The sequence below is a fragment of the Lipophrys pholis genome (assembly GCF_963383615.2).
Source record: "Lipophrys pholis genome assembly, chromosome: 23".
Classification (NCBI taxonomy): domain Eukaryota; kingdom Metazoa; phylum Chordata; class Actinopteri; order Blenniiformes; family Blenniidae; genus Lipophrys; species Lipophrys pholis.
In genome coordinates this window covers 9,696,334-9,716,319 of record NC_137645.1, presented here as the reverse complement: position 1 = coordinate 9,716,319, position 19,986 = coordinate 9,696,334, and the positions used below count along the sequence as shown (strand labels likewise).

Genomic DNA, 19,986 nt, shown 5'->3' with positions numbered 1-19,986 from the left:
CAATCTATTAAAAAAAACAAAAAACACACACACACTCACACACACACACACACACACACACCGTGCCTCATTACATCAGTGTGTGTATCCATGCCTGAACGGACTGACGGGAGACACTTACAGTAGCCGTGGTTGCCCCTCAGTGCTGCGTTCACCAGACCAAAGCAAACAAATGCTTTGTTGGGGGGGAAATGTCATGTGTAAGCGAGCCAAAAAGAGAGCTGGTTAGTATTAATTAGACAGTTCCAGTCTGTCGATGATGTAATGTGGACATAGAAGCAGGTGACCCGGAGTATTTTGCAACACTGGAAACGTTGCCGAAACTTGACAAAGTTTCCGGAGACTCGAGCGTAAAAACCCCGCCGACAGGACTTAAAGGAAAGACTGAGGGTTACAGGAAGCGGGGAGGGAGCGAGCCATTGCTCAAGACGTTTTTTTTTTTTTTTTTTTGTAATACTAAAAGGAATTTTGGAAATGTTCCCAGCCGCTTCCAGAGCTTTTCTCCGAGCTCTCGCTTCAGTCCCAACAACACAGAAGCGCGATTAAGAACACTGACGTGCGTTTTTACATGACGCGGCGGGTCGGCGGTCGGTCTTCCAACGGCTTCCTCGTGTTGCGACCTGTCAAATTAAAAGTGCGAGAAACCTTCCGCCTTCAGCGGCTGCTCTCATGTCTGCGCGGTGAGACTAAATATTCCAGTGCAACGCTAAATTATTCACAACGTGGCAGCTTCCGAAGGCCGAGTGAGGTCGGCTAACTAACTTATTTTGCACGTACCGCCATGGCGGCGGGACTAAAACCAACCAAAATGGAGGCTGACAAGCAAACGTAAACATAATTAATGGGTTTAACGCGAGCTAAGTGGGAAGTGTGCTGGGCGTCTGTGCGCCAAGATGTTCAGGCAATGTTCACGACACTGAATAATCTCAGAAGTACGAGCTAGAAATCAGTCCTTTTGCTTAGAATTCAAGCGGAAACCACGGCCGTTTTAATTTTCACAATAAAACTTTTTTTTTTTTAGTAAAAATGATATCTCATGATGCTAAAACATTCTCAGTAATGTCACGCCCAAACAAGAATATTTTTACGTAAAACCTTCGTGTAAAAACCGGAATATTTCACATAAAAGTTGCTTTATGAGAAACTTTTAAAGCTTTATTGAGGTGGGAGGGGCTTATGTTGCGCTTGGGCTGGAAACAGTGAGCAGATCTGGCAACCCGTTAAGAATATTCAGCTTTCGCTTGCGCTATTGATTATGGTGGATTTATCGCTATGGCTTGCTGTATTTCATGTTTTTTGTCCGAATACTTAGTTTGGTCGTACTTGTTGTTACAGTTTACTAGCAAGTATCTAACTTATGGCTTTTCACATTACACTGAATTTATTCACAATATCAGTAAATCTTTGTAAGTTTTTAATCGACCTGTGGGAGTGTCAAAGTGAGTATCCACCTCCAGAGGGAGGGGTTATTTCCCCCCCCCCTCATGATGTCATAAAAGGCAAATCTCTGAATCGCCTGTTTGTGAAGCAAGCTAGTGAGGGAGATGACAAGACCTTCGTCACTCCTGGGGTCTCGTGCGCCGGCTGGGGACACATATTACTGTTAGAAAACCAGTCTGAAGGGAGTTTTGAATATCGGAGCGTGAAGGTAAGTGTATAGTGTTTGCAGCTTTTTGGGCTGTGGAACTGAATCGAGGTTGTTAAAAACCCGGAGTCCTCTGCAGTGTGGGAAAATGAGCGCGAGTGTCTGCGATTGAGGGGTCGCTCTCTGCCTCAGCTGGTGTGAAATAACATCTCCCCTTGTCCCGAAACTAGAGCTCTTTGAGAGCGACCCCCCCCCCCCGCTGCAGATCAAGGCTGAGCGAGTACAGTGAGAGGTCAACGTACCCGCAGACATTCCCTGCTTAACAAAGTGCAGTTTACTTCACGCACAGACACACTTTGAAGATTTCTGGTCTCCCGGCCACTTTACGAGGTTTGAATCTAACGTGGACCAGCCATCTGCCTCATAATGAAGGTTTTCCAATATTTCTTGCCCGTCGCCGTGTATGTTAATGATGTGGTGGAATTGTTAGAAACAACTCTCTGGGATAATGAAGTCCATGCTCCGATCGCACCCCGAACTGAACCCACGAAAAAAAAGTCACATTCCCAAGGACTGAAAGCTTTACAGCATCTGTAGACGTCTGAATTTATGGCTGTCAAACTGGAACAGTTAAAAAAAAAAAAAAAATCCAAGCCAATTGTGAGACATGCAGTTATTTTCTCAAATGGAACAAGTCCCGATAAATCTGAATATTGCCAAAAACTGCAAGAGGGTGTGTGGAGAATATGTGGATTTATTGTAAGTAGGGCAGCGTTTCTTCTCGATATACGTTGAAACATGTTGCACATATGGACATGTCGTACAACATGCAAACTCTGCACAGAAAGGCTGAAATGGGATATTTGCTGATCTTGGATACATTTTGTAAGAAAAATGTGAGAAAAGGTGAGAAAATGCGACTTGAGACAAAGCGCGTGCGGCCGGAGAGTTATCGGCGTTTCGATCTTGTGCCTTTTCACGTAAAAACAATGCTTCACGTGAAATTTTCACTTTGAAGTAAAAATGATAGAAACAGGGATAGTCCACGTTAAGTTCTCACGTTAAAAACCAAAACGTTTTATGTTCATTTTTGGCATGAAAACAGGAATGGTTCATGAGAAGTTTTCACATTAACAACCAGGATGTTTAACAGTAAATTCTCATTTAGAAATGGGAATATTTTATGTGACATTTTCCTGTGAAATCTAGAATTTCCCCAAAAAATAAGCATGTTTCACGTTGAATTTTTTACGTTTCAAGGAAAGCAAAAATAAAAAATTTTCACTGGAAATTTTCAGGTAAAAGTGCAAATGATTCATGCAATATTTTCAAGGAATGAGTCGTGTAAAAAATTGGCAAGCAAATCTAATAATGTTCCACATTTTGTTTTCATGTAGAAACAAGAATGTTTCAAGGAAAGCTAGAAAAATTTAAAAATTCACAGAAAATTTTCGGGTAAAACCAGAAATGAGTTTTGCAAAATTTTCAAGGAACGAGTCGTGTCAAATTTTTTTGAAGCAAATCTAATAATGTTCCACGTTTCATTTTCACGTAGAAACAAGAATGTTTCAAGGAAAGCTAAAAAAAAAATAAATTTCACAGAAAATTTACAGGTAAAACTACAAACGAGTCATGCAAAATTTTCAAGAATGAGTTGTGTAAAAATTTTTTTTAAGCAAATCTAATAATGTTCTACGTTTCATTTTTACGTAGAAACAAGAATATTTCAAGGAAAGCTAAAAAATAAAAAAATTTCACCGAAAATTTACAGGTAAAACTACAAACGAGTCATGCAAACTTTTCAAGAAATGAGTCGTGTAAAATTTTTTGAAGCAAATCTAATAATGTTCCGCCTTTCATTTTCACGTAGAAACAAGAATGTTTCACGTAAAATTTTCACGTAAGCAGAAAAACGTTTCAGGATGAGTCAGGCTCAATTCTGAGGTCAAAAGAAGAATATGTCCAGTTAAATTTGAACGTAAAAATAAGAACAAAGCGAATCTTTAAAATCAGCCCTTAATTTCCCGGCCGCGGTGACTCACCGTGGAGGAAACCCTTCTGAAGCTCGGCGTAGCGGTAAATGTCAGCGCGCCGCTGATTGAATGCACGACGACAGAGATGACCGTGGGGCAATTGGTAGGAGGGGCGGGGGGTGGGGGTGGGGGGGGCACACTGACCTCGACTCGTCACACACCTCCAGCACTGCAGGCCTGCTGGACAAACACCAAAACCGCCCCCAAACCCGAGTCAGAAGCATCATTTCCAGGACGGTTTTCAACCTGAGATTTCCCAACATGTGGATTTTGTTGTTTTTGTGACCCCAACCTGAACCGCGCAGGATGTCTCGGGTAGATACCATTTTTTTTTTTTTTTTTTATCAGCGGAAAGAACGGCGTTGCAGCTCTGAGGTATTTCAGTGTGAATAATTTAGATTATTTATAGCTGTACGAAAATGAATCTGCTGCTGATTTAATGTCAGCGGCTCTTTCCTCGGTTTGGTTGTTTGTTTGTTTTTTCTCTCTCTCTCTCGTGGCAACAGGCAGGAGAAAAAAAATAAAAATACTGCAAGGTAGGTAGACATGTGCTGACCTAGTTGTGCAATAAAGCGGAATGACAAACAGACTAATGTTGATCTAAAACACGGCGCAACGCTTCAGCGTTTATTAATCATGGTGCATTAATTAAAATGCTCGGTTCATCATTATTTTCTTACTTTGAATGTAATAAAAAAAAGGTATGCAGTTTTGCTTTAGCGCCAATACGAAGCAGATTTATGGCGCCATCTGTTGGCAGTAGTTACTATGACAGGAGCAGCGTCATGAGGCAAACCATATAAAACTGATATTTTCTTAAAATATGATTCCTATGTTTGAATTAAAGTTATGAGAAGCAAATTGTTTCATGTTCGATTTACATGTAAAAATAAAAATTTTCCACATTAAACAGAAGAACATTAATCTTTCATTTTACACATAAAAACATGACTGTTTTATGTTAAATTCTCACATTGAAACATGAATATTTCCAGCAAAAACAATGTCTCATGTTCTTATTACAATTTTGATGCAAACAACACATAATCGTATGTAAAAATTGGAATAATGTATAATTTTCACATAGAAACTTAAAAGTTTCATGTAAAACCAGAATATTTCCCAGAAATAGTTAAAAAAAAAAAATCATTATGTAAAAGTTTTACATAATGGCAATAAGGTTTCATGTTCAAAATTTTCCACGAAAACAAGAACATTTCACGTAGAATTTTCACGTTAAAAACAAGAATGTTTCACAGCAAATTTTCCACACATTAACGTTTCCTCATTTCCACGTAAAAATGACAACGTTTCACGGCAAATGTTCACGTAAAAACAAGAAAATTAGACGGAAAATGTTCACGCAAAACCACCATTTTCAAGTTGACATTTTCACGCATAAGCAAGAATATTTCACGTAAAAATGTTCACGGTTTAAGTTGACATTTTTCACCGAAAAACAACTTTCTATATAACATTTCAATGTAAAAACAAGAATATTTAATGTAAGCTTTTCCTATTTTTATGTGAAAGTAATAGTAGACCTTTTTTTGTTCAAAGACAAGAAAGCAAACTGTTTAGTTTTTTTGAAACTTCCAAACTAAATAACACAACAAAAGATGTGCTTTGCTAAAGGAAATTTAAAAAAAAAAAATTTTTTTTTTTTACGTTTTCCATGACAAACAAAATCTGACAAAGCTTTTTCCGGTTGTTGAGTCTTGAGGTTGCTTCACTTCCTCATGCGCTGGTCAGAATGAACCGTGAGGCTGACACTATTTGAAGCGCGTGTTTGTGTTTGCTATAAATTCTTCCGACATGCGACGTTATTCATTCCGGGACTGAAATCGCTCTGCCGTACGTCCCCCGACAGACGCACACATACAGACTTTATCGACATTTATGTTTGGCCCGGTGGAAATTAAAGCACAAACCTATAAAGGCAGCGTAGAAGGACTGCGGGATGTTGGCGGCGACATGTGACCAGGAACAGGTGGTACCCTCATTTCTATTCTGGGAGCCGGCGTACAGTATTTAGGCAACTGTGTCCGTCTGCCAACTCCATTAAGAGAAAGACCCAGTTTGCTGGACTGTGTGTTTCCTCCGGGGGGGGGGGGGGGGGGGGGGGTTTCACGTCCTGGAACGTACATCTGCAGTCGGTTCTCTTAAGAGCGTGAGCTATTTTAGACCGTCTGTCTTGAGAAAAGGTTTTTTTTTTTTTTGAAGGTAAAAAATGATGTTCACGTCTTATTTACATAGGTTTTGATTAAGAATATTCGCGACAAAGAATGTTTGACGCATGGCTTTAGGCAGAAGTCAGGGTTTTGGGTGTCCAAAAATTTTTTTGGGGGGGGTGTTATACAAAAATATAAAGATATAGACCTATATCCGCAATTTTTTCGGCCGTCTTTTCCACCAAAAAAATGACCCTCCAAATGACGGCTGGACGGCTCGCTGCCTAAAGCCGTGGTTTGACGTTTGATTTTCACTTTAAAATAAGAACGATTCATGATAAATTTGACGTAGAATGAAGAATAATTGGCGCCAAATTTGTCACATTTAAAACGAGAATGTTTCAGGATAAAGTTTCACACGAAAACCGAAATGTTTCACTGAAAAAATGTTCACGCAACAACAAAAGAATTCACGTTAGATTATCACGTAAAATCGTGAATGTTTCGTGCAGTATTTTCACATAGAAATGTTGCACGGAGTTCCACGTAAACAGAACAATGTTTCGTGGAAAAACCAGGATCCGTGTTATATTTTCACGGGAAAAAAAATTACTTTTTGAAATTCGGACAAATTTTTGGTGAAAACACTAATAAAGAAATTTTCACGTGATATTCTTATGTAAAATGTAACATTCAGACTGAGACTCTGTTTATACGTAGCCAGGTTTTTACAAAAATGGGTGTTTCCCCCTCCTACATTTAAAAAAAAAAATCTTCCACGGACCCTCATAAAAAACTGATTCAGAGCCACTATGAGCATGCCGAACCTGCAGGGGGCAGTGTAACGAGAAGCAAAAGACTCGTAGCTGCGTGTAAATGCAAGACCGCAACGCGGAGAAATATCAACGTTTTTGTAAAATACCGCCGCGTAAACGGGGCCCTGAATTTGTTTGAATGAGGTCAAACGCATATGGTGGAGAGATAGCAGCCAGAGCTGGAGTGAGTAACACCCCCCCCCCCCCCCCTCTTACCTTCTCCCCTGGCACTGTGGCATCCTGGAGGCAGAGCTCCCACACAACAGACGGGACTCCCACCACACAGCCTGCAGGGTGGAGCTGTCTCGCTGCGCAAAATGCTGCCAGCGACTCCCAGGGTCCCAATCGGCCCGTCGCAGAGGGGAGAGCTGATGCAGAACGCTTCTGGGGGGGGGGGGGGGGGGGGTTGCTTGGCTGCCATGTCGGGGAGGGAGGAGAGGGAGGAGTCGGCCTGGAGGCCTCCAGACCAGAAGGGTTCCTGAAAGAAAGGCAGAATAAATGTGCATCCCTCAGGGGGAAGTTCACCTCCTCTTCTGCAGGTTTGGATGAAAGATGGTTTTTGCTCGTACGGACAGTGGGGAGTCTTTTTGAAAACAACGTCAGTTTACAGACGCAAACACGAAACAGCCAGGCGATAGTCCATCTCCTGAGCATGTGCACGAAGAGCTACTCACTACGGCCGCGGTGCACGTGAGCAGGAGAAGAGTAACCGCCGTCTGCGCGGAGTCGAACCGTTTCGAAAAGTAGCGTTTTGCCTCATTTCCATGGAGACGGAGCGTTTTGGAAAAGTACCGTTTTTGCTTTCTTTAAGTTACATTTCCCCCGTTACAGAGACAGCGATGTATTGTTTTCCAAAAAATTGCATTTTCGCTCATTTCTATGGAGATGGAGCGCGAGCGTTTTCAAAAAGTTGTATTTTTGAAAAGTTGCATTTTCTCCCGTTTCCACGGATACGGAGTGATAGCAATTTTGAAATGTAGCCTTTTCTCCCGTTCATATGGAGACGGAGTCGTAGCATTTTCATAAAGTTGCGTTCTTTTCCCCCAGTTTCCATGGAGCTGGACTTTTTGTTTTCCAACCTTTTCCGTTTGAGTGTTTTTCAAAAAGTTCCACTGTTGCGTTTTCAGTGCCCCCCCCCCCCCCCCGCAGCACCGTTTTCCCTTGTAGACATGTAAACAAGAAGTTGCGTAATCATAAAAATAATGAAGATTTGTGTTCCAGGATGGAAGTCTAAAAAAAATAATAAAAAAGTGAAAACAAACCTCGTCGGTGCTGCGGAAGTTTTAAAACTGTGACGTCTCACACAGAAGTTTAAACTCCAAAACCCTCGGAAATGTGCGGCTGCTTGTGCTCGGATGTGGTTTTCTTTCTTTTTTTTATTGTGCGAGACCTACCGCAGCCACTTCAGTGAGTCAGATCACATCACGGTGTGTGTGCGAGTGTGTGACAGATCGGGGTAAAAGGCCGCCGGTGTCATCCAGCTCTTTACGTTTGGGGGGGGGGGGGGGGGGGGGGGGGGAGACATGAATGAGACGCTCCATATGTGCAGCAACAGTTTTAATGTCAGGACTGAAATCTGCCCTCGGATGTGGAGCCGTCGGCCTCATCATGATAATTAGCGCTGACTGATGGGGGAGGGGCTTAGGTGACATAACGCAGAGATCATCAGCTGTTAAAAAAAAAAAAAAAAAAGACAGCATCTGATTGGATATTTAAATGTGTGACCGGAGGCATCAGGTACACGACGGGGCATTGATTCTAAAGGCACGCACAGGATGATGCATAATCAGATTAAATCTGCTCTTATTGTGCCGCTGAAATGAAATCCTCTCCTGGAAAGAGGTTCACGCGTTATATAAGTAATAGAAGTATTGCTGCGAGCTCTGCCGAAAAGTTTCACAGGTAAAACGCAGCTCGTTTATAAACAGCAAATGGAGGTTGTTGTTTTTTTGAAAAGTGTGACGTTAAAGTCGAGCCTCAGTTGTTCGTTAAGTTTATAGAGTCTCTTTCTCTGAAGTGAAAGAGGAAAACTTTTGGGGGATTGGGGGTTGAACTTTTTGAAAACACTCCATCTCCATAAAAATAGGGAAAATGCAACTTCTTGAAAAGACTATCTCCGTGAAAATGCAACTTTTTGAAATGATTTCATCTCCGTGGTAAAGAGGAAACAAAAATTTTTGGAAAATAGTCCGTCTTAATTGGAAGTGTGGAAAATGCAACTTTTTGAAAACACACCGTCTCCATGAAGACACACATTTTTGAAATTGATCCATCTCCATAGAAAAGGGGGAAACAAAACTTTTCGCAAGAGACGCATAGAGACGGTATGTCTCTATGGAAATGGGGGGAAAAAATGCAACTTTTTGAAAACACACCATCTCCTTGAAAATGCAACTTTTTGAAAATGTTCTGTCTGCATGGAAACGGGGAAGATGCAAGATTTTGAAAACGCTCCATCTCCATGAAAACCGGTAAGAGGCAACTTTTCTGAAGCGCTGCTTCCGCACACGCACACCACGGCCGTAGTGAACAATTCTTCTGCACGTGCTCAGTCGATGGACGAGAACAACAATGCTGCCACATAAACGTGAAGCTTTTGTAAATTAGACATGCCAAAAATAAAAACAAATAAACCAAAAACTAAATTAAAGTGTTTCCCCATGAAATATTGTCGTGCTAACTCTTGTTAACTACCCCTGCTGCTGCGTTAGGGACTCAATACGCCACCTTGTGGTGCAAACTTGTATTGCAAGACCAAATGGACGAGAATAGTGGGAAAATATTCCAATTTTGGGAAGAATAAATCACACAATTGTCTTTAAAATGATGCAATTGTTGAATTTACTTCTTTACACTTGACAGTTTTTTTCCCTCATATTATTTGTTTCTATGCTGCTGAATGCAACGTCCTCTAGATTTGTCCCTGACAGGCGTCACAGTGGTCGAATTGAATCTATGAATCTATTTTGTGGAGGGTCTCTTATGTCTTTTAGTATTCATGCTTGCATGTAATCTCATTAAACCGGCGTGTTGCCGCGTATTCATGTGTGTCCCTGGTTTTTTTCTTTACGTGGTGAATTACACCTGCCCCTCCCCCACACCCCAGCTTCACAGACCTCAGGCCACTCCAGAAGATCAAAGCTGGCCTGCGTCCCCCCGACTCGCACCACAGAAAAAAAAATAAATAAAAAACCCTCTGCACTCGTTTTTTAACCCACAGCGCCAAGCCCCGCCCCCTCCGGCTGGCACGCGGGATCAACGCCGCTGCGCTTCGGCTCGGCTCTCGCACGTCGCAGCCCGGAGAGTTTTCGTGTTCCTGCAGATGAAAGCACAGATGCTGACACCATCACACCTCCTCCTCCTCCTCCTCCTCCTCCTCCTCCTCCTCCTCCTACCCTCGGTCTGGGCAGAGTTTCAGGTTTGGAGGAAGGATGCAGGCTGGACGTCGTCCTCTCTCATCTGTTCCTACCATTTTCCCAAACAATTAAAGTAATTTGATTACTGTGAGGACTGGTGAGGACGGATTGCAGGAGTTTTAGAAGCCTGACGACTATTGTGGTTTTATTACTGAACTGAACACACAGAGGAGTAACTTGTAATATTATTTTTTTCACGGTAACCGTGGCAACGCTGCCCGTGACCCTCTCCGCAGAAGCGACGGATGCTCGTCGCTTTAATAAGACCAGATGTTAGATTTGTCATTTTCTCCATTTTTTTTGCATGCCCTGGTCTTCTGCTCTGTTTTGGGTTTATTTCTGCGGCAACATTACAGTGGATTTCCATGGAGAACATGTTTTTTTTTTTGTTTGTTTTTTTTAAAAAGTTGCGTTATGTCCCCCATTCCCACTGACTTGGAGCGTTTTCAAAAAGTTTTGCTTACCCCCCGTTTCATGTGGATGAATTGTTTTCAGAAAGTTTTATTTTCTTCGGTTTTCCTGTAGACGGATTGTTTTCAAAAAGTTTTGTTTCCCCCTGTTTCATGTATGCGGATTGTTTTCAAAAAGTTTTGTTTCCCCCTGTTTCATGTATGCGGATTGTTTTCAAAAAGTTTTGTTTCCCCCCGTTTCATGTATACGGATTGTTTTCAAAAAGTTTTGCTTACCCCATTTCTATCGACACGGATTGTTTTCAAAAAGTTTTGTTTTCCATTTCCATGGAGACGGAGCATTTTCAAAAAGTAAAATTTTTCTTTCCAAAAAAGTCTTATTTCCAATGTTCTGCAGGTAAATTCATTCGGCCAGTGACGAAAACAGCAACAACTTTCTAGAATTTAGCCAAAATCGAGTTTGCTTTCCGGTAACATTCCGGCTATTTTTAAAAAAAAATTTTAATCGTCCATATTTCGATAAGTAGCACACAAGCCCCGCCCCTCTAACTGGAGTGAGTATTCTGATTGGCTGTGGGCTCCAGCCATCCAATGAGCGCAAAGAGAACGGGAACGTTGACCTGAAGGCTGAAACAAGCTGGACTGACCACAACAAACATTCGTCACTGGATCTTGCGTTTAGAAGTATAAACATAGATTTGTGAGAACTATGATCATAGATTGTAGAGATATGATCAAAGACTGTAGAGATATGATCATAGAATTTCCTGAAACTATAACGGATGTGTGTTTATGCAGTGTATGTGTGTGTGTTTTGTGCGGGGGGGGGGGGGGGGGGGGGGGGGGAGATATCGCAGCCTTCGCTTTTAATGAGTGGAAATTACACTTCCTGCCCCTCCTCGTTTTTCCTTTCATGGACAACTTGTAACTAATAAACGGACCTTTACTCCATTACGTTCCTTAATTTGCTCCGGCGTCGACGGAAGTTCTGCCGTTTCCTTCAGGCACAAGTCGAGTAATCAGACGCCGCAGCCAAACTAAGAGGAATCCCTTGCAGAACCAGGCGATATCGCGCGGACTGCATGCGACACTTTGTAAATCGAGAGAGTCGGTGGGCCGAGGGTGTCGCTACGATGGATGCCCCCCCCCCCCCCACTCCCCCTCCCTGTTTTCAGTCTGTCTCTACTTAGAAACCGCCCATAAAAGCCAATAATGTTGTGCAGATGTAGACGTTTTGCCCGTGAGCGGACAATATAGCAGGCGCGGAACGCCGGGAATGCTTTTCATCAGTGCTTTTTTATGAAGGAGGCAGCCGCTTTGATGAGTTTCTTTCTTTTCTTTTTTTTTTTTGCTGACATTTCCCGAAGACTTTAAAGAACCCGGGTGAGAACTAATCGAGTCAGCGTGCGCGGCGGCTGGCTCTGCTCGCCGTTTCCACACAGGAAGACGTTGGCGTTTTCTCTCATTTTGCATTTTCATGATTAAATTCTGTATTATTGAGAGGGAAACCACGACGAGTTGCGAGTTGGAGACAAATTTAAAAGATGAAAAGGGTAGATGGAATGGCTAAAAACTGCTCCGAAAAAGTTTATTTCAAAAAAAAAAAAAAAAAAAAAAGCGGGAAAAAAATGGTGAAGCCAAAACTTGACAAACTAAAAAGGGGAAAAAAGAAAAAAAAGGAAAAAAGAATAAAGGATGAAGGAAAAAAAAGGGAAAAAAATGATAAACTAAAGAAAAAAGAGAAAAAAATTGAAAATGGGAAAAACCAAAAAGAAAAAGAGAAGGAAAATGGAAAAAAGAAAAAAGAAAAAAAAAAAGAAAAAGAAAAAACTAAATAAAAATTTTTTTTATTTTTTTTTTTAAAGGGCAAAATAGCTAAACCTGCTCTCACCAACAGGAAATATAGACATATAGATATAGATAAAAACAATTTTACCTATTTAACTCAACTTTTGTGTTTCTCTGAAAATGAAAATGCCATAAAACAAAGGTTTCCATCTCATGGACCATACCTATGCCTCACATTGCAACGGAAAATAAAAGCAGAATACCCCTGAAACTTATGAAATCGTGTTACAAAGTGGTTCTACTATCTGGTGTTGGACCGCCGATTCATTCCCAAACCGTCACCAGAGAGAAAAAATTTCGATTTCCCCCTCAACAACTCAGTCTGACCCCCTCACAATGTCACGCGCTTTACGGCGCCACCCGGGGGACCGTCGGCCGTCAGCGCGCCGCGCGTAATGGAAGACATAATGGGAGCCGGGGCCGTTTCTGAGGGCGGCTTCAATTTTAAAAAGCGTCCCGGTCCATTAAATGACAGAGGTGCTTTTACACCAATCTGAATTATTGGGCCTATTCCTGGAACACGGTCACCTGGTGGACACGTGGCGGTACTGCTGGAAATGAACCCTCGCCGGGGTCCGCCGTCTCTGTCGGGTAATGGCGCCGAGAGATGAGGGATGAAATTGAGACCAAGCCAGAGTCAGAGCTTTTTTTTATAAAGCTGTGTTTTCATCTGTTTCCACAAAGACGGAGGATCGTTTTCAAAGGGTTGTGATTCCCCTGTTTCCACGGAGATGGAGCATTTTCAAAAAGTTGCATTTTCATCTATTTCTAGGGAGATGGAGCATTTTCAAAAAGTTGCATTCTTCCTCTGTTTTGACAGCGATGGAGTGTTTTCAAAAACTTGCGTTATCCTAGTTTCTATAGAGGAAGAGTCGGAGCATTTTCAAAAAGCTGCATTTTGCATAATATTCATGGAGTTGTAGCTTTTTCAAAAAGTTGCATTCTCACCTGTTTCCACGAAGATGGAGCCTGAGCATTTTCAAAGGGGTTGCAATCCCCGTTTCCACGGAGATGGAGCATTTTCAAAAGTTGCGTTTTCATCTATTTCTCGGGAGATGGAGCATTTTCAACAAGTTGCATTTTTCCTCCGTTTCAACGGCGACGGAGTGTTCTCAAAAACTTGCGTTATCCCAGTTTCCATAGAGGAAGAGTCAGTGTTTTCAAAAAGTTGCATTTGCCCCATTTCAGTTACAGTTCCGTTTTCATCCATTTCCACGGAGACGGAGTCAAAGCTGTTTTTAAAAAGTTGCATTTTCATAAAGTTGCATCCAAAAACATAACAGAAGTTTTCTGTTTTCATTTGTAAACGTTGTTTTCGTCACGATTTCCTCTCAAAATGAAAGAATAAATATTAAAACCGACACGATATCATTTCTCTGGCGACACATTTAGAAAACCAGTTTTGGGGAGACCCATCTACTTCCTGGTTTGTTTGTTTTTTTCCTACGGATATTCAAAAGGTTTTCCCCTCGGTTGGTCATTTGGAGTATCACACTTTGCGTAAGAGGCCATATTGAATAACGGGGGCTGTGGCGGTGCTGAACGGCGACCATCCGTCACTCTCCCAGAATGCAGCGGGGCGCGTAAAGTCCTGCTTACACTACGGGTCACATGTTCTTAGACTAATTGAACAGCGCCGAGGCAAACGCACGCACAAAAACCATTTTGCTGCTCCGCTGCCCCGCAATTTCTCCTCCGTCACTGCTGCGAGGAGGAGGAGGAAGAGGAGGAGGAAGAGGAGGAGGAGGAGGAAGGGGTACAAGTTATATCCCCCCCTGCTTTCCTTTCTCCTGGGCGAGGTGATGATCTGTAAAGAGAGTCATTAAGATGTAATTTGTGACACACACACACACACACACACACACACACACACACACACACACACACACACACACACACACACACACACACACACACACACACACGGCCTGGAGAAAGCGATCCATCAGCCTCACTCTGCACATGAAATGATGGAGCGGTTTTGTCTGAGCGACCTCTGACCTCTGACCCCTGACACCAGCGTGTACCTGAACATGACCACGCGCACAGACACACACACACACAGACACACACACACACACACACACACACACACACACACACACACACACACACACACACACACACACACACACACACACGTTTGCAGCGGTTAGTTTGTGGAGGATTTCTGTCTCCTCTCAGTCATTTGTTTCACACTTGTGTGTCTCTGAAGTTGATCGTTTGTCTTGTTTGTTTGTAACTTTTCTTCTTTGTTTGTGAATATACTCTATAGTTACAGCTCTATGTTTTTTTTATGTTGGTATTGTTGTCTATTTAAAGTCGACTCGACACCCCTGCCGTTGACTTTGTAGTTTTATGGCTCCTTGGAGTTTTGTGATAGATTGGATCGTCGATACCTGGACTCTCGTGAATCAGTTTGTCTCTTTTGGTGATTTTTGTAGGTTTTTTTGTGCCGATTTTAAATCTCTGTAATAGAAAATGTGTGATTTTATCATGAATTCTGTATATTTTTTGTCTTTTTCTAGGTTGTTTTTGTGTCTGAGAGAAGATAACTCTTCTTGACAGTCGTTTTCTTATCTCTGTGCTTAGCAGTGTATAAATGTAATAAATCTCTGTGTTTGTAGCTAATTTTGGTGTCTTAGAAATTTTTAGCCATCGCGTGTGTTTTGGTGGCCATTTTGGGTCGAGTTGTAGCCATCGCATGTCTTTTGGTGGCCATTTTTGGCTCAAGTTGCTGCCATCGCGTGTCTTTTGGGTCTAGTTGTAGCCATCGCGTGTCTTTCGGTGGCCATTTTGGCTCAAGTTGCTGCCATCGCGTGTCTTTTGGTGGTCATTTTGGGTTGGTTGCACTATTATCATGTCTGTAATTGTTCTACTATTTTTATATACTGGTAGTTTTGTCTGTTAATGGACCTTTTTGTGGATGAGAGTGGATCACTTGTGCTAGTTTTCAGTTATTTATCACTATTTGTAGCCATTATGTGTCTTTTGGTGGCCATTTTGGGTCTATTTGCACCAACATCATGTCTATGGTATCTTTATAGTCTGATAGTTTTGTCTGGTTACAGAGTTTTCTGTCTCTTAAAGTGGGTAATTTGTGTTTCTTTTCAGCCATTTATCGCTATTTTTAGCCATTATGTGTCCTTTGGTGGCCATTTTGGGTCTATTTGCACTAACACTGTGTCTCGTTACTCTCTGCCTCTTTGTGTTTGTTAATATATTGATTTAACTTCCTAGAAAGAAGAGCAGAGGCCCTGGAGTCCACCCCGGTATCCAATTACAAATGTAGCGGCCGTCCCCCCGATGGAAACGTCCTTGAGAGAGACACTTATCTTTTTTTTTCCTGCCGTTTTTGACCTCCATCATGAAAGTCACACTCCACTAATATATGCGTGGATGCCTTCACCTAATTACACTTTGTGCATAATGAGGAGCGAGGATGAAAGGCGGGGCTGATGGAGGGCCGCGGCGACGCCTGTTGACCCCGTCCGGGCGGATAATGGCTAAATCAGCTCGTCTCCGATTCCTCCGTCCTCCTGGATGGTTCCATTGTATTCCTCATCCCCCCCCCCCCACCCACCACCCCCACCCTCCCTTTATAGTAGCGCGCGGCGGCCTCCTCCACCTCCGCCGCGTTCCTATGGAAACAGGAGTCTGGGAGATGAGCGATCGTCTGTGTTTGTGTGTGTTCGTTTACACTGGCTTGTTTTTTTTTTTCTTCTTCTTCTTTTTTTTTTTTTAACATAATGAATCAATTACAGAGGCTGCGGAGCCGAGCTCTTATGAATAATCCTCACCAAGCATCCTCGCACATCACGCGTCCCCATCAGTGTTTCTCTTGGAAAAGGTGCAAGGTGCGTGTGTGTGCGTGTGTGTGTGTGTGTGCATAATGGGACGTCCAACTGACATCATTTGTCTGCCAATCTGCACCCTGCCTGCCAAAGCCAGCCTCCATAATTGCTGGAGCTGAGGCATGTCGTGGCAGCTCCGTCCTATTTTTAACCGGATCCAGGAGGAGAAGGCGGTGGAGGGAAAGCGCGACGCCGCCCCCTGCTGGACGACGCGCTCCTCACGCCCGTCAGACACACTGGATTCTGTTTGTTTGATCTCTCTTTAAGTCTTTGTCATCAAAGCGTCTCTGTCATACTTTAGTTTCAGGCCAAGTTCTGGTTCTATTCTATACATTTAGCTTTAAATTGAGTCGCTGTCCTCATATTGTTTGTTTTTTTTCATCTGTGCAATAGTTTTATGTAACTTTTGGTAATTTGTTTTGTATAGTTTGTTCCTTACTGGTCAATTTCATCACATCGTTTGGTTATTTTATGAACCTGTGCAGTGATGTCGAGTCTTTTTGTTGACTTTTTTTTTTTTTTAAAGAAAGTTGTGTATCTTTATGGTCATTTTGTGTTTTTGAATGTTTATGTCAAGATAAGATTATATGAGGGGTTTTTCTGTGCGTTTTTATACCTTGAAGTTCTTAATGTGTCATTTAATTTCATGTTATGGTTACTTTGTTTATTATTTTGCATCTATTTGGGTATATTTTGAATCCCTTTTTGTCGTTTTAGTAACGTGAACAAACATTTTTGCATTTGTCTGTGTTAATCTTATGTAAAGTTGAGTATTCTGTGATCTTTCAGTCAACTTTTGGTGTTCATTTTGCACCTCTCTGCTTATTTCATAAGCATATTATGTTTTTCAGTGCATTTTGTGGCGTCTCTTTGAGGACACCGACATGAAGGTGAAGACACAATCAATGCTTATGAATGCGCGTCATGACACAGGTTGGCATCAGTCTTCTTGCTTGTTTTTTTAATTAGACGCCGATCTTTTTGTAATTAAGACGCGAGAAGGTTAATCAAAAGTCCTCCCCGCCGCTGTGGAGAACATCCCTCGGATGAGGACCCGCTGTGTAGAGGCCTCCTCATTAACCCGTGCGTCTACAAAAGAGGCTTCAGCGCAGACACGGAGATAAAAAAACCCAAAAACTTTTAATCTAAAACAAGACATACAGAAATGATTTACTTCATTTTTAAAAATTTTTTTTTTTTTAGCGGAATAGATTATAAATTAACAGGAATGAAATGATTGGAATGTGACCAAACCTGAAGCAAAGAGGAAAAGGTCGATTTCAAAGCAGGAACAACAGCTCCACCTTGTGGTCACAGATAAAACTACATCTTCTAAGATGAGCGACCCTGTCCTTTATGGTCTCATAGAATAGGCGGCTGATCGTCGGCAGGCCGATAACTTTCACCGGAGAATTACGTAGAGAACAGATACAAAACGAGTACCGAGGTCTTTGCAGATCTCCGTCAGTTTCTCCTGGTCGTTCAGCTCCGTCTTGTTTAAACAAAATCAAACTAGTAAATGCGTAACCTCCGTTGCCCCCCGGAGAGTTTGGCGCCGCGGTCAGTGAAACCTTCAAGAGGTCGGATTCTTTCAAGTGCTTAAACGCTGGCGGTGACGCCGATCAGACACGCTTCCAGCTCCTCGTAGGATTTCTCGACGCGACCCTCCGGAGAGGGGGCGCCGTTTTGTACCTTCACTGTCGGAACTTGTTGAATTCTTTCCTGATGGAACCTCGGCGCTGCTCAGACCCTTCAAGTACTTGGCGGCAGATTAGTTCTCACGTCAAACCATGTCTTTTTGAAGTTTTTACATCCTCGGCAGGGAGCAAGTACAGGTCAGGCAAGGTAGGAAGGAATCTCGGATTGCTTTCCTCCCCAACGACTTGTCTGCGAAGTGAGTTTGTTCTGTATCTGGCCAACGCCTCGAGCCCGTCCTCGGTACCACTGTTCCAAAAGCTCACGGGCAAATTCCCACCTGAAGCCGTTTGCGTCAAGAAATCATTTGGAGTTCTGCGTTTTGACAGCAGGCTTTGGGCTTCACTCGCCTCCCCTGCGCTTTGTGGAAGCCCCGATAAGCCGCCGGAGGCTGTCGCTTCCTTCGCTTTCGAAGCGGCAAAGCTTACCCAGGCCTCCGGATGAGCTACCCCCTTTGGATTTAGATCGGTTTTACGACTCCCGATCCTGCGGAGGAGATCAGTCCTGAGGGCCTGGACGGCGGCGAAGGGTCCCTCAATCTCGGCCGCCTTCTGTCGGGGCAAAGGTCGGAACCGCAGCGATCTGTGGGCAGAACGCAGGCCCTCGATCAGCGACGACTGATCGCCTTCGACCGACGAGAGGTCGACTTTGGCCGTGGAGACGTAGAGGGACACCTGAGTCACAAGGAGATATTTCGACTCGTTACTGCCACAAGGTGCCGGAGCGGTTCGGTTTCGGGCAACTTTAAGAGAAAACCGGCGCCCCTTACTTACATCGTTGCTAAACGGAAACACGGTGAGCAGGCGGCAGTCGTCAGGAAACACGGCGTCGGTCAAGATCTGTCGCTCCTTTTTCACCACCCTCTCCGCATCTGTCAACAAGTTCACACAGTTTTGCTTCGTTTTTTTTTCCTGCAGCAACCATCTGGTCACGACTCACGACTTTACTGGTGATGTACCAAGATGACGTTCCCTCATCAGCTGGGAATACGGCCAAGCAGCACTTCATGTAAATAACCGCTTCATACGCTTCACCCTCTCGACACAGCAGGAGGTGCGAGTGGTTCCCATGGCAACCGATCAGTATGAAATGGGATACGAGTGGCTTTAGTTTGTGTCGCTTGTGTACGATCGCTGCATTCACGGGAGATTAACGACACAAGGTTTAAAGACTGTGATTGATGTAGGAGTTGCCACATTGGGGTAAATGCAAGGAAATAATGACAGAAGATTATAAAAATATTAGTAAATTGTACAATTTTTGTACCACATGAACTAGGTTTTTGAAATAAGCTTTAAGATTAAATCACGCTTAATGATCAGTAAAGACACAAAACGTCATTATTCTGTCATTAATAAGCTTTGGTAATGAAAATTCATTTTGGGAATTAAAATGTTAAATGTAGAAAATAAATGCTGAATCAAAACACTGCAAAGACGCAACTGAATATCTAATACTATAATATACCAACAATAGTAATGGCCGGAACTCACATTGTGATGTCACTAATACTTTCAAGTTTTTATGAAATACATAATTGATTACTTATTGGTGAATGTATACTTTTTGATTGTGAAGAAGCATAATAGATCCAACTATGCAGATTAAGTCTTTTTAATAAGTCTAAAAACATTGCTTAAACAGGGGTCTTTGTACAATGTTGGTAACGTTTATTTTAAAGTTTTAAGGATGGCCGAAAACTTGTTTGCGTGTTACTAAGATGCGCTGTCACGATTGTACGCAGAGAGGAACCACATGGAGGCCGGAATCACGATTTCAAGTTAAATCCGGCGGATTTTGAATGGAGTTTGGCGCGTTGGAGGAAAACAAACAATCAAAAAAAAAACCCTGCGTGTTTTTACCTCGAAGGTGGTCGAACGTGACGAAGGCGACCCCCGCCATGGAGGTGGGGTATGTGACCTCGGACACGTCTCCTCCGTGGCTCCTCCGGCGGCTCTGGAAGTGGATTATCAACTTGTCCGCGGTCCTGCTCGGGGGTAAAACGTGGAGGGGGACGCCGGACACGACGACCGTCCGGGCTCGGTCCATGGCGGACGGATTTCAAAAACGCAGCGGCGGGAAAAGGGCGCTGGCGAACGGCGCGAACGCGGAGACTGCGGCTGTACACACACAGTCACTCGGTTACCAGCTTCAACTTT

General features: G+C 43.0%; 1 protein-coding gene across 2 annotated transcripts; it reads right to left on the bottom strand.

Annotated features, from left to right (window-relative positions):
- Positions 1–17,251: 17,251 nt before the first annotated feature.
- On the bottom strand, positions 17,252–19,986 carry LOC308127649 (RNA-binding protein 43-like). Of its 2 annotated transcripts, none has more exons than XM_080492806.1 (3): positions 19,690–19,975; positions 18,601–18,698; positions 17,252–18,501 (listed from the first exon to the last, which is right to left on the bottom strand). In XM_080492806.1, exons 1-3 carry the CDS (start codon positions 19,874–19,876, stop codon positions 17,911–17,913), a joined length of 876 nt encoding a protein of 291 aa, XP_080348932.1. In that variant the 5' UTR covers positions 19,877–19,975; the 3' UTR covers positions 17,252–17,910. The 2 variants fall into 2 exon arrangements, with proteins under 2 accessions (XP_080348932.1, XP_080348933.1); XM_080492807.1 differs by having other exon boundaries at positions 17,255–18,409; positions 19,690–19,986.